Source organism: Lithobates pipiens, unplaced genomic scaffold (assembly GCF_037356315.1).
Source record: "Lithobates pipiens isolate NorthernLeopardFrog02 unplaced genomic scaffold, aLitPip1_a1.2 Scaffold_19, whole genome shotgun sequence".
NCBI classification, from domain to species: domain Eukaryota; kingdom Metazoa; phylum Chordata; class Amphibia; order Anura; family Ranidae; genus Lithobates; species Lithobates pipiens.
This window is the reverse complement of record NW_027507764.1, coordinates 38619724-38638987: the sequence shown is the minus strand read 5'-3', so window position 1 is coordinate 38638987 and position 19264 is coordinate 38619724. Positions and strand designations below refer to the sequence as shown.

Here is a 19264-nt window from a genome sequence, read left to right as displayed (position 1 = left end):
CTTACATCAGAGTGTCCCATCAGCACCCCCCTTACATCAGAGTGTCCCATCAGCATCCCCCTTACATCAGAGTGTCCCATCACCAGCCCCTTACATCGGAGTGCCCCATCACCAGCCCCCTTACATCAGAGTGTCCCATCAGCACCCCCTAAACAGCAGAGTGTCCCATCACCAGCCCCCTTACATCAGAGTGTCCCATCAGCACCCCCTTACATCAGAGTGTCCTATCAGCACCCCCTTACATCAGAGTGTCCCATCACCAGCCCCCTTACATCAGAGTGTCTCATCACCGGCCCCCTTACATCAGAGTGTCCCATCAGCACCCCCTTACATCAGAGTGTCCCATCAGCACCCCCTTACATCAGAGTGTCCCATCAGCACCCCCTTACATCAGAGTGTCCCATCAGCACCCCCTTACATGAGAGTGTCCCATCAGCACCCCCTTACATGAGAGTGTCCCATCACCAGCCCCCTTACATCAGAGTGTCCCATCACCAGCCCCCTTACATCAGAGTGTCCCATCACCAGCCCCCTTACATCAGAGTATCCCATCACCAGCCCCCTTACATCAGAGTGTCCCATCAGCACCCCCTTACATCAGAGTGTCCCATCACCAGCCCCTTACATCAGAGTGTGCCATCACCAGCCCCCTTACATCAGAGTGTCCCATCAGCACCCCCTTACATCAGAGTGTCCCATCACCAGCCCCTTACATCAGAGTGGCCCACTGAGCCATTGGCCCACCGGGAAACTCCCAGGAGTCCCGATGGCCAGTACATGCCTGGAGGCCACTAACCATGGGTCTAGGTCTTTCTATGACAATTGAGATGAAGAATCTATTAGATGTGACGGTACTAGGCCTTGCCACAGTGATAGTAGGATTAAGCATCACATAGGGTTCTCATGGATGCAGATTGAGGTGATCCAGAATGTTAGTTTTGAGCAGAGAAAACTGGCTTTTCAGTTCGTTTTTTTCTGGGATTTGAATCTCCCAGATTGGGTTCAGGAGTCCAGAGACTTGGAAGAGTATTGGGAGGGTTGAGGCCACTAACCCTGGGTCTGGGTTTTTCTGTTACAACAGAGACAAAAAATCTATTAGGTATGACAATGCTAGGCCTTGCCATTGTGTTAGTAGGATTAAGAACCAAACAGGGTTCTCATGGATGAATATTGAGGAGCTCCAGAATGTCACTTTTGAGAAAATTGGCTTTTCAGTTGTTGTTTTTTTGGGGGGGGGGGTTTGTTATTCCCGGATTGAGTTCTGGAGTCCAGAGACTTGGAAGAGTCTTGGTAGGATTGAGGCCTCTAACCCTAGGTCCAGGTTTTTGTATGTTACAATAGAGATGTAGAATCTGTGAGGTACGACAGTGCTAGGTCCTGCCACTGGGTCAAGTAGGATTAAGCATCACACAGGGTTCTCATGGATGCAGATTGAGGGGTTCCAGAATGTCGGTTTGAGCAGAGAAAATTGGCTTTTCTGTTTTCTAAAGGATTTGTATCTTCTGGATTGGGGTTCTGGAGTACAGAGACTTAGAAGAGTCTTGGGAGAAATGAAGCCTCTAACACTAGCTCCAGGTTTTTCTATGTTACAAACGAGACAGAAAATAGGAGTAACAGTGCTAGGCCCTCCCACTGGTTGTAGGATTAAACATCACTTAGGGTTCTCGTGGATGCCGATTGAGGGGCTCCAGAATGTCAGTTTTGAGAAAGTTGGCTTTTCAGTTTGTTTGGGGGAATTTGGAAATCCCAGATTGCGGCCCCCCACCCCAAAGCTCCTTGTCCCCATGTTGATGACGACAAGGGCCTCTTCCCAACAACCCTGGCCATTGGTTGTCGGGGTCTGCGGGTGGGGGGCTTATGGGAATACGGGAGCCCCCTTTAATAAGGGGGCCCCCCAGATACCGCCCCCCCTATGCAAATGAGTATGGGGTACAATGTACCCCTACCCATTCACCTGGTGAAAAAAATGTAAATAAAACACAAGGTTTTAAAATTTTAAAATAATTTATTGCACAGCTCCGGGGGTCTTCTTCCGACTCCGGGGGTCGAAGTCGGAAGAAGAGGCAGCAGCGACAGAAGACCGGGCCACCGCTAGTAAAAGAGCTAAAGGAAGAAGCGGAGGCCCGGTCTTCTGTCGCTGCTGCCTCTTCTTCCGACTTCGAGGGTCTTGTCCCCCTCTTCGGGGGTCTTGTCCCCCTCTTTGGTTCTTCTATCCGGGCCTCCGCTCCTTCTTCCAGCTCTTTTACTGGTGGTGGCCTGATCTTCTGTCATCGCCGCCTTCTCTTCTTCTCTTCTTCTTGTTCTTTGAGATGTTGACTCGACGCTGTCTCTGGCCGTAATGACAGGGACGTGTTGCGCGGCGACTTATATAGGGACAATGGGCGGGGTTACCGGGTGATGTCCGCGCCCATTATGATGTCACAGTCCCAGCATCCTCTGGAACTGTGACATCATAATGGGTGGGGACATCACCCGGTGACCCCGCCTATTGTCCCTATATAAGTCGCCGCGCAACACGTCCCTGTCATTGCGGCCAGAGAGAGCGTTGAGTCAACATCTCAAGGAAGAAGAAGAAGAACAACAAGAAGAACAGAAGGCAGCGGCGGCGAGGACAGAAGACCAGGCCACCGCCAGTATAAGAGCTGGAAGAAGGAGCGGAGGCCCGGCAAGAAGGCCCGAAGAGGGGGACAAGACCCCCAAAGTCGGAAAAAGAGGCGGCGCCGACAGAAGATCGGGCCATTGCTAGTAAAAGAGCTAAAGGAATGGTACATTGTACCCCATACTCATTCACATAGGGTGGGGGCCGGTAGCTGGGGGCCCCCTTATTAAAGGGGCTCTCGGATTCCCATAAGCACCCTGCCCGCAGACCCCGACAACCAACGGCCAGGGTTGTCGGGAAGAGGCCCTTGTCCTCATCAACATGGGGACAAGGTGCTTTGTGTCATGTTGAGGGCAAGTGGCCTGGTACGGCTCAGGAGGGGGGGGGGGGGGCGCTCGCTTGTCCCCACCCCCTTTCCTGACTGGCCGGGCTGCGTGCTCGGATAAGGGTCTGATATGGACTTTGGGGGGGATCCCCACGCCGTTTTTTCGGCGTAGGGCTTCCCCTTTAAGTCCTTACCAGGTGATGGGCCAGTGAGGTGTCAATCTTGCCCATTAAGGCGGCAACATTGACCTCCTGCACTAGTCCCGGCTACCTGGAGCCACGTTCAAAATGAACAGAATTTTCTCCGTGCAGGAAAGTCTGTTCATTTCAAAAGTCCGGCAGACTAGCACACACACGGCCGGTTTGTCCGCTGGACTCGCAGTCCGGCGGACAATTTTTGAGACAAAACTACTTTCTATAACAGTGTAAATTTGCTGTCCTCTCAAAATAACTCAACACACGGCCATTAATGTCTAAACCGCTGGCAACAAAAGGGAGTACACCCCTAAGTGAAAATGTCCAAATTGGGCCCAATTATCCATTTTCCCTCCCCAGTGTCATGTGACTTGTTAGTGTTACAAGGTCTCAGGTGTGAATGGGTAGCAGGTATGTTACATTTAGTGTTATCGCTCTCACTCTCTCATACTGGTAACTGAAAGCTCAAATTTGCACTTCATGGCAAAGAACTCTCTGAGGATCTGAAAAAAGAAATTTTGCTCTACATAAAGATGGCCTAGGCTATACGAAGATTGCCAATACCCTGAAACTGAGCTGCAGCACAGTGGCCAAGACCATACAGCGGTTTAACAGGACAGGTTCCACTCAGAACAGGCCTCGCCATGGTCCACCAAAGAAGCTGAGTGCACGTGCTCAGCGTCATATCCAGAGGTTGTCTTTGGGAAATAGACATATGAGTGCTGCCAGCATTGCTGCAGAGGTTGAAGGGGTGGGGGGTCAGCCTGTCAGTGCTCAGACCATACACCGCACACTGCATCAAATTGGTCTGCATGGCTGTCATCCCAGAAGGAAGCCTCTTCTAAAGATGATGCACAAGAAAGTCCGCAAACAGTTTTCTGAAGACAAGCAGACTAAGGACATGGATTACTGGAACCATGTCCTGTGGTCTGATGAGACCAAGATAAACTTATTTGGTTCAGATGGTGACAAGCGTGTGTGGGGACAACCAGGTGAGGAGGACAAAGACAAGTGTGTCTTGTCTACAGTCAAGCATGGTGGTGGGAGTGTCATGGTCTGGGGCTGCATGAGTGCTGCCGGCACTGGGGAGCTACTGATCATTGAGGGAACCATGAATGCCAACATGTACTGTGACATACTGAAGCAGAGCATGATCCCCTCCCTTCAGAGACTGGACCGCAGGGCAGTATTCCAACATGATAACCACCCCAAACACACCTCCAAGATGACCACTGCCTTGCTAAAGAAGCTGAGGGTAAAGGTAAACCCTATTGAACATCTGTGGGGCATCATCAAACAGAAGGTGGAGGAGCGCAAGGTCTCCAACATCCCCCAGCTCTGTAATGTCATCATGGAGGAGGGGAAGAGGACTCCAGTGCCAACCTGTGAAGCTCTGGTCACCTCCATGCCCAAGAGGGTTAAGGCAGTGCTGGAAAATAATGGCGGCCACACAAAATATTGACACTTTGGGCCCAATTTGGACATTTTCACTTAGGGGTGTACTCACTTTTGTTGCCAGTGGTTTAGACATTAATGGCTGTGTGTTGAGTTATTTTGAGGGGACAGCAAATGTACACTGTTATACAAGCTGTACACTCACTACTTTACATTGTAGACAAGTGTCATTTCTTCAGTGTTGTCACATGAAAAGATAGCAGAAAATATTTACAAAAATGTGAGGGGTGTACTCACTTTTGTGAGGTACTGTAAAAGAGGTCTACAAACCCTGGAATGGTATGTCCTGGCTGGCTTCAACTCACTGGGAGCAAAACCCCAAAATATCACACAGGGAAGAGTGGGATTCCTCATAATGGCCACAGCAGGTGTTCAGACCCCCCCCCCCCAAAAAAACCTCTGGCCGGCATGTCTACAAAGTCTATAAGAAAAACTTTTCTCATGAAGGAAGAACGGAAACATCATTTTAGGCGGACCGAACCATTTAGTGGTATAAATTTCTGTCTGTGTTTTTCTTTGATATCTTAAAATGTTCCATTTTGTTCTTAGGATCCCTTGACAATTTAGAAGAATCTCAGACCGGTAAGGAAATATTATTTAGGGATGGACAATGAGTTTGTATTTCTTATATGTTACATAACATGCAGGGATCTATTTATAAAACAATTGTTGGCCGACAGTCGGAATCCTTGGTGCAAGCTGGCCGGAATTTCCCAGTATTTTTTCTAATAGATTCATTCCTATATCATCAGCTCCATCTAGCGGCCAAAAAGTGGCATAGCCTTCTGAAATACCTTCTGAAATACCTCTGTGTCTATGTCTGTGTCTATGTTTATAAGAACATTTGTCGACAAAATGTCAAAAGCTTTTGTGCAAACTGGCTGAAATCGCCCCATATTTTCTCTAATAGATTCAATCCTATATCACCGGCTCCCTCTAGTGGGATATCTTTTTTCACTGAGTTGTTTGAATCTATTATTATCAAATTTGAATTCTATTCGAAAATTGAAATTTTCGGAAGGTGGTTATATTCTATTCTAATTTATTCTATTCAAAATTGGAAAATTTCGTAAGTTTATATTTTTCTATTGGTTTTCTATTCTATTCTATTCTTTTCTATTCTATTCTAATCTATTATCTTCAAATTTGAATGTATTCTATTTGAAATTAAAATTTTGGCAGATGGTTATATTATTTCTATTTTATTCTATTTTGTTTTATTTTATTTTTTTATTTCTATTCTGTTTTATTCTATTCAATTCTTTCCAAAACTCTAATTTTGAAAGGCAGCTGTATTCTATTTTATTCTATTTTTTTTATTTATTTTTTTATTTCTATTCTGTTTTATTCTATTCAATTCTTTCCAAAATTCGAATTTTGAAAGGCAGCTGTATTCTATTTTATTCTTATTATTTTTCGATTCAATTCTTTTCTATTCTGTTCTGTTTTGGTCTATTGTATTCTTTTTTAAATTCAAATTTTGGAAGGCAGCTACATATTCTATTTTATTTTTTTTATTTTTTATTATATCCCCTTATCGTCTATACTATTTTATTCTATTATTTTATCTTCTATTCTATTCTGTTCTGTGTTACTCTTAATTTCTATTCTATTATTTCATTCTCTCTTGTATTCCCTTCTCTATTCCATTGTATTCTTTTTTTTCTATACTAGTTTATTCTATTCTTGTTTTTGAATTGAGTTTCGTTTTCAAATTCAAATTGAATTGAAATAGAATTTCCAACTTCCAATTTTTGTTATAATAATTTGGATTTGTTTAAATTTATAACTATTTTAATTTGGAAATTTGTAAATATCCGAATCTCTGAATAATGAAAAATTTGATCGAATTTCAATTCCGAACAGAACAGAGACCTACATGTGGGGGATTTACGTTTAACAGTCAGTATAGAGTGCCTTAGAAAAAGTATTCATACCCCTTGAAATTTTCCACATTTTGCCATGTTACAACCAAAACGTAAATGTATTTTATTGGGATTTTATGTGATAGACCAACACAAAGTGACACATAATTGTGAAGTGGAAGAAAAATGATAAATGGTTTTCCAAACTTTTTACAAATAAATATGTGAAAAGTGTGGGAGGTACACTTGTATGGCGCCCCCCGGAGTCAATACTTTGTAGAACGGCCTTTCACTGCAATTACAGCTGCAAGTCTTTTTGGGGGTGTCTCTACCAGCTTTGCACATCTAGAGAGGGACATTTTTGCCCATTCTTCTTTGCAAAATATCTCAAGCTCTGTCAGATTGGATGGAGAGCGTCTGTGAACAGCAATTTTCAAGTCTTGCCACAGATTCTCCATTGGATTTAGGTCTGGACTGTGACCATTCTAATACATGAATGTGCTTTGATCTAAACCAGGGTTCTCAAACTGGTGGCCCTCTAGCTGTTGCAAAAAAAAAAAAAAACAAGTCCCATCATGCCTCTGCCTGTGGGAGTCATGCTTGGAACTGTCAGCTTTTCAATGCATGATGGGACTTGTAGTTTTGCAACAGCTGGAGGGCCACCAGTTTGAGACCCCCTTATCTAAACCATTCCATTGCAGCTTTGGCTGTATGTTTCGGGTCGTTGTTCTGCTGGAAAGTGAACCTCCGCCCCAGTCTCAAGTCTTTTGCAGACTCTAACAGGTTTTCTTCTAAGATTGCCCTGTATTTGGCTCCATCCGTCTTCCCATCAACTCTGACCAGCTTCCTTGTCCCTGCTGAAGAAAAGCATCCCCACCACATGATGGTGCCACCACCATGTTTCACGGTGGGGATGGTGTGTTCAGGGTGATGGGCAGTGTTAGTTTTCCCCACACATAGCGTTTTGCTTTTTTGCCAAAAAGTTCAATTTTGGTCTCATCTGACCAGATCACCTTCTTCCACATGTTTGCTGTGTCCTCCACATGGCTTCTCACAAACTGCAAACAGGACTTCTTATGGCTTTCTTTCACCAATGTCTTTCTTCTTGCCGCTCTTCCATAAAGGGCAGATTTGTGGAGATCACAACTAATAGTTGTCCTGTGGACAGATTCTCCCCCCTGAGCTGTGGATCTCTGCAGCTCCTCCAGAGTTACCATGGGCCTCTTGGCTGCTTCTCTGATGAATGCTCTCCTTGCCCGGCTTGGTCAGTTTAGGTGGACGGCCATGTCTTGGTAGGTTTGCAGTTGTGCCATACTCTTCCCATTTTCGGATGATGGATTGAACAGAGCTCCGTGAGATGTTCAAAGCTTTGGATATTTTCTTATAACCTAACCCTGCTTTATACTTCTCCACAACTTTATCCCTGACTTGTCTGTTGTGTTCCTTGGCCTTCATGATGCTGTTTGTTCACTAAGGTTCTCCAACAAACCTCTGAGGGCTTCACAGAACAGCTGTATTTATAATGACTAAATTACACGCAGGTGGACTCTATTTACTAATTAGGTGACTTCTGAAGGCAATTGGTTCCTCTAGATTTTAGTTAGGGGTATCGGAGTAAAGGGGGCTGAATACAAATGTACCCCCTCGCCACACTTTTCACATATTTATTTGTAAAAAAAAAAAAAAAAACATTAGAAACGCATTTATTATTTTAGTTCCAATTCACAATTATGTGGCACTTTGTGTTGGTCTATCACATAAAATCCAAATAAAATACATTTATGTTTTTGGTTGTAACATGACAGAATGTGGAAGATTTCACGGGGTGTGAATACTTTTTAAAGGCACTGTATATATACGAACCAAGCTGTATCCCTTGCACTCTGTAACCGTACAAATTAGAAATGATGTAACAAATGTAAAATCGAATCAATCAATCAATCAAATGTAAAATCTAATCAATCAATCAAATGTAAAATCTAATCAATCAATCAATCAAATGTAAAATCTAATCAATATTAATGAGTTCGGTTTTGTAAAATGTGTTTTATGTTTGTTGCTCACAAAAGGAAAAATCAGCAGAAACTGTACAGAGAGCGGCTGGTCTGATCCCTTCCCCCATTACTCCGATGCGTGCGGATTTGACATTAATGAGACCGGACCCGACCAGGTAATAATCAGAAGAGAGTCTTCAGAAATGGAGCTGATCCTTTCCTCTGCTATATAGTCCTTCCTTCTAGGTATTCATTAGAATACAATCAACGGGTGTCCATAATTTCACCCCGCGGCCCCTCTATAGTGTGTACTACTGTCCTAATTAAGAGCACATTTTCTGTCTGCTGCCTCCTTCCTCTGCTATCAGCATGAGTCACTTCTAACACCCAAAAAAGAAAAAAGAAAAAAGGAGGGATCTCCAGCACACTGCCTGTGGTTGACAGCCTCAGCTCTATTCCTGTGTGCTGTGTGGAGGGTGGCGTGTCCCTTTTCCCTCCAATCAGCTGCCAGAGATTTCCTCACTGGGCTCTGCAGAGTGTAACTTCTGCTCCTCTGCTTTCTGAAAGTTCAGACAAACTTTATAAATTCAGGACTTTGAACTGATGTAGAGAAGACTGCAGATAAACAGGTACAAGTTAGGTAGGGGAAATTTGTTTTTATTTCTGTGTATCGCCCTGAGGCCAGTCACTTCACTAGGGGAAGGGTTTACAACAACTTTGAATATTACCGCTGCCGCTGGGATGACAAAACAAATGTACCTACCTTGCTGTTCATGTATCAAGATAATTCCAAATTTTGGGTTGTCCCCGCAACAGTAATAGAGGAGAAATCTTCCAATGGGGACACAAGTGACGGTGACAACCAATCACCAAATAATTCTAGTAATGTGTCTAATGTGTTTATTTCCCCTGACCGTCTGCGCCATCTAGTGGCCATGATGCGGTAGTTTCCTTATTTCAGGAAAATATTGCCACTAGATGTCGTATAAAAGAATACTATAATAGAAAACAATAACAAAGTTAAACCCCCTCGTATATTTTTAAAGTAAAAAAACGTTTAGGAGTCTATTTTTTTAAAAAACATTTGTTGCACAAATGTCAGAAATATCCGTGTAAACTGAACTAAATTTCATCATGTTTTCAAATACGTTAACTAAAGGCAATTTTTTTTTCCCTAGCTTTGACAATGGCGGTCGGTGAAATTTTTTATTTATTTTTTGTTGGAGGGGGGCGGCAAACAGTATGGCAACCCCCCCTTGGTCGGTAGCACTTACCCCATCACTGGCAGCTTCCCTTGCCCGGTGGGCGCGGCCTCCCGTTCTCCTGCTCTCCACAGGTCATTACGGCGGCGACGGATTCCATTTCCTTCCTCCTCCACAGCGGCCAGTAGGGAGTCTTCTCTTTTCGGGCCAATTGGAAAAACGGGTCTCACACCCGCTTCTGATTGGCTGGATTGAGGATCGTGTTTCAACAGCGAATGTTCATTCGCTGTTGTAACACACCTGGGTGGGCTCAGTTTGCATTCTCTGTGACGTCTCTGTGACGTGAGCCCACCCTACTTTGAAGTCTATAAAAGCCTATGGCTCTAATCAGGTGCCTAAAAAAAAAGATAGCCTCTGTAATTCTGGCACCCGGAGCCCCGAAAGAATAGGGGGTGGCCATGGCATCCGTGGATAGATTCTACCATTGCATATAGGGGGGTAGCTTGGAGAGAGGGGGCGGCACCCTGGGCTCCCCTATTGGATGGGCCGCCCCTCAGTTTTGGATAGGGTGGAGAGGGATTAGAACACCTTATTAGGTTCTTAATGCCGTCTGTGCTCCCATTAGTGAGATTCGCCCTTGTTTCGTCACATATGGCAACCCATCCCATTTGGCTACCTGCTGGACTGCGCATGCGCGACTCCGCCATATGCGTTCCAACACTGTTGTAAGACCGCTTTGCCACAGGGCCCCTCGCGGGCTCGCTTCCCTCGCCACGCTTCGGGCACGGCCCTCGCTTCGCTCAGCATAATTATAATCTAACTCTATGTCCACTTGGATGGTGGGGCTTGAATCTGGACTCAGGGGGTGTGGCCACAAAATTCCGCGCAAGCGCAGGTCGCCACAGTGTTGGAATGCATATATGGTGGCGGCACGCATGCGCAGCGCAACGGGTAGCCAAATGTGATGGGTCGCCATATGTCATCAAAAGCGAGAGTAAAAGAAAATCACAAATTTAAGGGTTGTCACCAGAACAGGAATAAAGGAGAAATCTTCCAATGGGGACACTAGTTCTGGTGACAACCATGAATTCCCTAACTTTCAGAAGGATTTCCTTGTACTTCCTGTTTGGCTATGAGACAGGAAGTCAAGAGAAATCTCTGCAATGGGACACAGATTGCACAAAAAAAAAAAAAAAAACATTGCAGAGGATATGACCCTCCCTTACTCTAGCCAAAAATGGAAAATCCCTATTTTCACAATACTGTATGTTGCTTTGGGTCACATTGCCATCTGCTATGTGTAAAGATAAAACCGTTCCCTCTCTTTCCCAGGACACCTACTTCCTGTCGGTGAAGGCCCTGTACACCGTTGGATACAGCACTTCTCTTGTGGCACTCACCACCGCCATGGTCATCCTGTGCCGCTTCAGGTAAGGCTCTTGGGTCATTCCCATATGTACCTTTCAACTTATGCCCAGTGTGATGGTTCGGCCCATCCATACACAGGTTCTCCATATCACAGGATCTCCGGGAATGAAGGAAAAACAGAGCACCAGGCTCACATGGTGTCAAATCCTTTACCAGGGTTTGTTATTGTAATTAAAAACGTTCAGAAACGTATAAAAACTGACATTCACGGTACTCAAAATCCCACAATTTAATTTGGGATCATGTACTGTATGTGTGGTGATGTCACGACTTCCGCCCTACACACGTTTTGTTATAAATGACGTCATCAGGGGCCCTTCGTTATAGCTTTGCTCTCGTAACCCATATGTGCTTCTCAGGCCCTATTCTTTCATGCGCCATGTGCCACCATGCCCCCCTTTGAATAATTTCAGACCAGGCTTAAAAGGTTTTTAGAAACTTTACTCTTGTGGCAACATCCATGCAAATGTAATGCAGTTCCAACCCTAACTGACTAAGTTAAGGCTGCCCAGGCATACCTTAATAGGTGTAGTCCATAACTGATGTCCTCCAAAGCTGGCAGACCCCCCCCCCCCCCGAAAACTCCAGTATCTTGTGGAACTACATGATGCAGCAGCCCTTTCTCAGCATCCCATGTGCAGGCTCTCCCTCTGGACTCGTCTTCCCCCTTAAGCACTTCAATCCTGGGCACTTATACCCCTTCCTGCCCAGACCAATTTTCAGCTTTCAGCGCTGTTGCACTTTGAATGAAAATTGCGCGGTCATACAACACTGTACTCAAATTTTTATGATTTTTTTTCCCCACAAATAGAGCTTTCTTTTGGTGGTATTTGATCACCTCTGGGATTTTTATTTTCTGCTAAACAAATTAAAAAAACACTGAAAATTTGGAAAAAATACTTTTTTTTGTTTCTATTACAAAACTTTGTAAATAAGTACGTTTTCTCCTTCACTGATGGGCACAGATGGGGCTGCACTGATTCCACTGATAAGGCGGCACTGATGGTCACCGATAAGGTGGCACCAATGAGGTGGCACTGATGGGCACTGATGATGGACACTAATAGGCAGCACTGATGGGCACTGATATACAGCACTGATGGCTACACATAGGTGGCACAGATGGGCACTGATAGGCAGCACAGATGGGCACTGATAGGTGGCACAGATGGGCACTGATAGCTGGCATGGATAGGCACTGATAGGTGGCATGGATGGGCATGGATCGGCACTGATAGGTGGCACTGATGTACACTAATAGACGGTACTGATGGATGCCAATCAGTACCAAATAATAATGCCTGCCAATCAGTGATGCCCATTGAGGGCACTGATTGGCATCCATTGTGGGCACTGATTGGCATCCCTGGTGGTCTAGGGGGGCATACCTGGTGGTGACATCCCTGGTGGTCCTGGTGGTGTCCCTGGTGGTCCAGTGTGTCCAAGGCATCCTTGGGGGGGTTGCATTGATAAACAATCAGCACAACCCCCCCCCCCCGTCAGAGGAGCAGCCGATTGGCTCTCCTCTACTCGCATCTGTCAGACGCGAGCGAGGAAACTATATTCAATGGCTCTTCCTGTTTACGCTGTGATCAGCCATGATTGGACACGGCTGATCAGGTGGTAAAGAGTCTCCTTCAGACTGACACACCGCAACAACGATTGCGTAATTTTGGGCAGCAAATGGTTAATATATATGCACCAGGAAGGAAGGCAGGGCCCAAAAAGCTCAGGAAAATAGTCCAGACCCAAATAACCTCTTCCCAGCCTGGGCAGATCAACTAACATAACTGATACAAAGACAGAGCTGTGCCGCTCCAGGTGGGAATGATTGAGCCCCTTCAACCTTGTGGTGCAGGCAGGGCCGTCTTTAATATTGATTGGACCCTGGGCAAACATTTTCTTAGGGCCCCCCTGCCCCCATGCAATTTTGCTCTCCACCTTCTGGGAGACATACAATAAATAGCAGCTAGACTTAAAATCATTTTACTGTATCAGATCAGACAGCGATTGCGACTGGTTGCCAGAGGTTACAGCATATCATTACTGCTTACTGACTGGTTGCTAGAGGTTACAGCACTCCTTAAGGCTGACTGATTAGTTGCTAGAGGTTACAGCACATTTCTGCTTGTTGATTGGCTGCTAGAGATTGCTGTACAGTAATACCGCTCACTGGTTGCTATAGGTTACAGCACATCATCTCCTCACTGCAAGGGGGCATGATAAACCTATGAATGTCGCCTTTATTTACATATCAATGCAGTTGGCCTCAGCTATTTACATATGCATGTCACTGCTATTTACATATGAATGCCAGTATTTACATGTAAACACAGGTCTGCAGGTGAGTCATCTGTACACAACAATAGGGCAGAGCTGGGCAGCATTAGTAGCAGCACAGGACTAGAACTTCAAGGGACAAGGGAATGTAAACTGGGATAGTTGGCAAGTATGAGGCAGCTGCTTTGGGCCCCACAACAATGACAGGACTCAGGGCAGCTGCCCCTTTTGCCCTGCCTTAAAGACGGCCCTGAGTGCCGGTCCAGCCCGCAGCCTGGATTAGAGCCAATGGTTCAAGAAAGGTTGACCGCGCTCCCAGGTATGAAGCAGTGATGATTACTTTATTGAAGGTAAAAATCCATCAGGAGACATCATAAGACATCACGAGACCTCTATTCAGGCATGGCGAGATTAACGTGTTTCATGCCTCCAGGTTCCCTTAGTCATAATCTGATTAGGATTAAGTGAATCTTGATTCGCGAAAAACGCATTAATCTCGCCATGCCTGCATAGAGGTCTCATGATGTCTTATGATGTCTCCTGATGGATTTTTATCTTCAATAAAGTAATCATCAATGCTTCATAGCTGGGAGTGCGGTCAACCTTTTTTGAACCATTAGACCAACTAGCTTACTCACATGAAAAATCCTCCTTGTAGGCAGCTGCCTACAAGTTTATACATGTACCCAATTTATTTATTTTTTATGCATAACTTAATAAACTTTATGTGTGTGTTTCAGGAAGCTTCACTGTACGCGAAACTTCATCCACATGAATCTTTTTGTCTCATTCATCCTCCGAGCCATATCAGTCTTCATCAAAGACGAAGTCCTCTACGCCGAACTAGACAGCAACCACTGCCATGTTTCCACTGTAAGTAGTAGTAGGAACAAATTGGTACATGTGTAGATATGAATGAACTACATAACTCCCACTTGGATTGGTCCAAGACTTGAGTACCCAAATGTTCAGTTATCATGGTGAATCTCCTGATCTGAGTTATGATTTACAGTAGGTTAAATTATCAAAGAATTTGAAGTATATCTAAAGCATGTGTCCTCAATAGAAACACAAACAACAATAAAAATCTCACGTTCGAATCTTCCTCCAAACGTCGTGGACATTTGACCATCTCTCGAATATATGCTTATTGGACATATCCCTTTCCAAAACCATTAATATGAAGTTGCTCCCCCATTTGTGGCTATAACAGTTTCCACTTTTCTGGGAAGGCTTTCCAGAGTGTGATTGTTCCTCCATACCAAACTGGTCACACCATGTCTTTATGGAGCTATCTTTGTACACAGGGGCACAGTCATGCTGGAACAGAAAAAGGTTCTTCACCAAACTGTTCCCACAAAGTTGGAAGAGCGCAATTCTCTAAAATGTCTTGATATGTTGTAGCATTAACAGTGCCCTTCACTAATTTGGTGCAGTTTCTACATATAATGGTCATAAAATGTAGGTGAGCTGTTCCAATGTTCACAACCTTTGGCCATAAAGCGTATGTGGTTCCTAGACGGCAGGGTGAGACAGGTCAGCCAAACCCTCATTTATGCTCCTCTCTTCCCATCAAGTCACCCAGGACTGTATCAGATGCCCCATTTGCAGGCTACAAGATCTGTGCCTGTTCTTCTTAGTGTTGTTCTTTCATCACCTCATAGGCCACATCAGATCTTGCAAAATGTCCAGAGGGGTGTCTAGCACCAGGCATGTACTGGTCATCGGGACTACCGGGAGTTTCCCGGTGGGCCGATGGCTCAGTGGGCCACTCTGATGTAAGGGGGCTGGTGATGGGCCACTCTGATGTAAGGGGGCTGGTGATGGGCCACTCTGATGTAAGGGGGTGCTGATGGCACTCTCTGATGTAAGGGGGCTGCTCATGGGACACTCTGACGTAAGGGGGTGCTGACGGGATGCTCGGATGTAAGGGGGCTGGTAATGGGACACTCTCATGTAAGGGGTGCTGATGGGACACTCTGTTGTAAGGGGGCTGGTAATGGGACACTCTGATGTAAGGGGTGCTGATGGGACACTCTGTTGTAAGGGGGCTGGTGATGGGCCACTCTGATGTAAGGGGGCTGCTGATGGGACACTCTGATGTAAGGGGGTGCTGATGGGACTCTCTGATGTAAGGGGGCTGCTCATGGGACACTCTGACGTAAGGGGGTGCTGATGGGACACTCTGATGTAAGGGGGCTGCTGATGGGACACTCTGATGTAAGGGGGCTGCTGATGGGACACTCTGATGTAAGGGGGTGCTGATGGGACTCTCTGATGTAAGGGGGCTGCTCATGGGACACTCTGACGTAAGGGGGTGCTGATGGGACGCTCTGATGTAAGGGGGCTGGTAATGGGACACTCTTATGTAAGGGGTGCTGATGGGACACTCTGTTGTAAGGGGGCTGGTGATGGGACACTCTGATGTAAGGGAGTGCTGATGGGACACTCAAAATGTAAGTGGACCGGTCTGGATGAAGTCCAGGGCAAAATTTCTGTCCCAGTCCAGCCCTGTCTAGCACTCTCAGGCACTACAAACTCCACTTGAGCTTTTGTGGATATTTTGCTATAAAAGGATGTTTGCATTGCTATTGGGGGTGTCACATTCGGGGGTCAGGATCAGAGACCAGTAGCTATAGCAGTAGAGAGGCTCCCATGGACCAACAGGATATGTACACACGCAGGTTACCCTGACGGATGATGCAGGCTCCCCCGAGGCATATAGTTTAAGCACTAACTGGTATTCACCAGAGCTCCTTATGGTGCAGATGGGTTTTGCTGCATGTTAGTACCAGGTCATGGTCCTCAGTATCACCTCACCAGGAGATGAGCAAGCCAACGGTCCATAACAAGTGGTTGCAGGTTGGGATCATGCTGAAGCGTAGTCAAGGAACAAGACAAAGGTCGGTAATGTATTGTAGCAAAGATAAGGGTGTCTGCAGGCCTGCAATAGGAGCAAGATATCGGCTTGAGAGAGCACAGTATAGGAAGTGCAAAGGAAAAGGAAAACAGGAAGTGCAAAGGCATGGCTAAAATAGGAAGTTCCTGGGAGGAGCAAAGAGTTCAAGGTTCACAAGAAACAAGGCACAAGGCAAGATTGTCCAAAGGATCAGACAGAGTGCAGCATCTTAGGTGGAGCAGCAAGAACAGCTACTGCCAGATGCAACCGAGGATGTGGGTTTAGATCCCAGTCCTGACCAGGGGGAGGTCTTGCCACAGGAGAAAATGTAGTATCTTATTGAAGCTTTCCAACACACGTCTCAAATCTTTCTTTTGGTCTACAAACCCCTTTCTTGGCCAGAATATCACAATCTCCTCCTATAGACACTACCACCGGTATGTGACTGGCCTCAGAAGGACTTCAGAAGACATTAGAATGAGCTTGTTCTTTCAAAGGCAAAAACAGTGGACACAATTTCTCCTTGTACCCTGTTGCAACCTTATTGGCTCACAAAAGCTACCTTTCCCTCTGATAGTCCTACTGTGAAGGTGGAGCAGAAAGTTACTATGAAGACACGGGGGGGGGTTATTGAAACCAGAGAGTGCAAAATCTGGTGCAGCGCTGCACAGAAACCAATCAGCTTCCAGATTTTATTGTCAATGCTTAAGCCTGATTCACACCTATGCAGGTTGCGGTTTGCATATTGCAGGTGCATTTTGCATTTTTCAATACACATTTTTGATCAATGGAAGTCTATGGAACCAAAAACTAGAAAAAAGTCCCTGGCCCTTTCCATGAAATGCACAGATGTGAACTACATTGATAGGAAACCATGTTAAATGGACTGCAGTGTGTTTCTGAAAAACTGAAAACACACAAAAAAATGCATAGGTGTGAACAAGCTTAAGTTAGAAGCTAATTGACTACCATGCACAGCTGCACCAGATTGAGTGCTCCAGTTTTACTACTTCTCCATTTTAAGAGTTTTATTTGGTAATTGATTTATAGATTTTTTTTCCAGCAAGTTGTTGAAGCAATATTACCCACATGCTAAAAGTTTAGCTTTGAAATTCAACATTATATCATAGTTACATACATAGTTACATAGTAGGCGAGGTTGAAAAAAGACACATGTCCATCATGTCCAACCCATGTGTGTGATTATATGTCAGTATTACACTGTATATCCCTGTATGTTGTGGTCGTTCAGGTGCTTATCTAATAGTTTTTTGAAACTATCGATGCTCCCCGCTGAGACCACCGCCTGTGAAAGAGAATTCTACATCCTTACCGCTCTTACCGTAAAGAACCCTCTACGCCGTTTAAGGTTAAGGCCGGACCAGAGTCTTGTAGAGCAGGAGAATTATTGTTTTAATTCTGGAGTTAATCCCCTTTTAAATGCATGCCAATATTCCGTTTGCTTTGCTTGCAGCAGCTTGGCATTGCATGCCATTGCTGAGCCTATCATCTACTAGGACCCCCAGGCCCTTTTCCATCCTAGATTCCCCCAGAGATTCTCCCCCCAGTGTATAGATTGCATTCATGTTTTGCCACCCAAATGCACTATTTTACATTTTTCTACATTGAACCTCATTTGCCATGTAGTTGCCCACCCCATTCATTTGTTCAGATCTTCTTGCAAGTTTTCCACATCCTGCAGAGAAGTTATTGCCCTGCTTAGCTTAGTATCGTCCCCAAATACAGAGATTGAACTGTTTACCCCATCCCCATCCTCCAGGTCGATATGAATAAATTAAATAGGATTGGTCCCAGCACAGAACCCTGGGGGACCCCACTTTCAACCCCGGAACATTCTGAGTACTCCCCATTTATTACCACCCTCTGAACTCGCCCTTGTAGCCAGTTTTCAGTCCATGTGCTCACCCTATGGTCCATGCCAATGGACATTACTTTGTACAGTAAACATTTATGGGGAACTGTATCGAATGCTTTTGCAAAATCCAGATACACCATGTCTATGGCCCTACCTTTATCTAGATGGCAGCTCACCTCCTTATAGAAGGTTAATAAATTGGTTTGGCAAGAATGATTCTTCTTGAATCTCTGCTGTTTACTGCTAATGATACCGTTATCATTACTAAAATCTTGTATATAGTCCCTTTTCATCCCCTCCAAGCGCTTGCATACTATTGATGTTAGGCTAACTGGTCTGTATTTCCCAGTGATGTATCTTGGCCCTTTATTTAAATATTGGTGCTACATTGGCTTTTCTCCAATCAGCTGGTACCATTCCAGTCAGTAGACTGGCAATTACTTGACTGAGTTCTTTAAGGACCCTTGGTTGCAAGCCATCTGGTCCCGATGACTTATTAATGTTACGTTTTTCAAGTCTATTTCTAATTCTGTACTCTATTAGCCATGAGGGTGCCTCCTGTGATGTGTCATGAGGATAAACACTGCAGTTTTGGTTACTGAAGCGCCCCAATTCCCTCATGAAGACTGAGGAGAAGAATAAATTCAATACCTTCACCATCTCTCCATCCTTTGTAACCAGATGTCCTTCCTCATTCTTTATGGGGACAATATGATCTGTCCTCCCTTTCTTACTATTTATGTACCTAAAGAATTTCTTGGGATTTTTTTTACTCGCATAAAAACATTTTATTTTAGTTTTAAATAAAGTAGGGAGTGGTTTAATAACGTGTCGATTTTTAATTTTATTTTTATTGCTGTCTGTGTCCCGCTGGGGAGAATTTTATCATGAAGGAACACACCAGACAGGTCAGGGATAAAGTTGTGGAGAAGTATAAATCAGGGTTAAGTTATAAAAAATTATCCCAAGCTTTGAGCATCTCACGGAGCTCTGTTCAATCCATCATCCGAAAATGGAAAGAGTATGGCACAACTGCAACCCTACCAAGACATGGCTGTCCACCTAAACTGACCGGCCGGGCAAGGAGAGCATTCATCAGCCAAGAGGCCCATGGTATCTCTGGGGGAGCTGCAGAGATCCACAGCTC

At 45.0% G+C, this 19264-nt stretch overlaps 1 protein-coding gene across 4 annotated transcripts in view; it reads left to right on the top strand.

Annotated features, from left to right (window-relative positions):
* Positions 1-19264, top strand: part of ADCYAP1R1 (ADCYAP receptor type I) — a 335354-nt gene that overhangs the window by 240824 nt on the left and 75266 nt on the right. For all 4 annotated transcript variants that reach the window (XM_077490662.1, XM_077490663.1, XM_077490664.1 and 1 more), the window contains exons 6-9: positions 5123-5155; positions 8508-8608; positions 10967-11064; positions 14083-14215. In XM_077490662.1, the coding sequence (XP_077346788.1) occupies positions 5123-5155; positions 8508-8608; positions 10967-11064; positions 14083-14215 (365 nt within the window). The remainder of the gene's footprint in view (positions 1-5122; positions 5156-8507; positions 8609-10966; positions 11065-14082; positions 14216-19264) is intronic.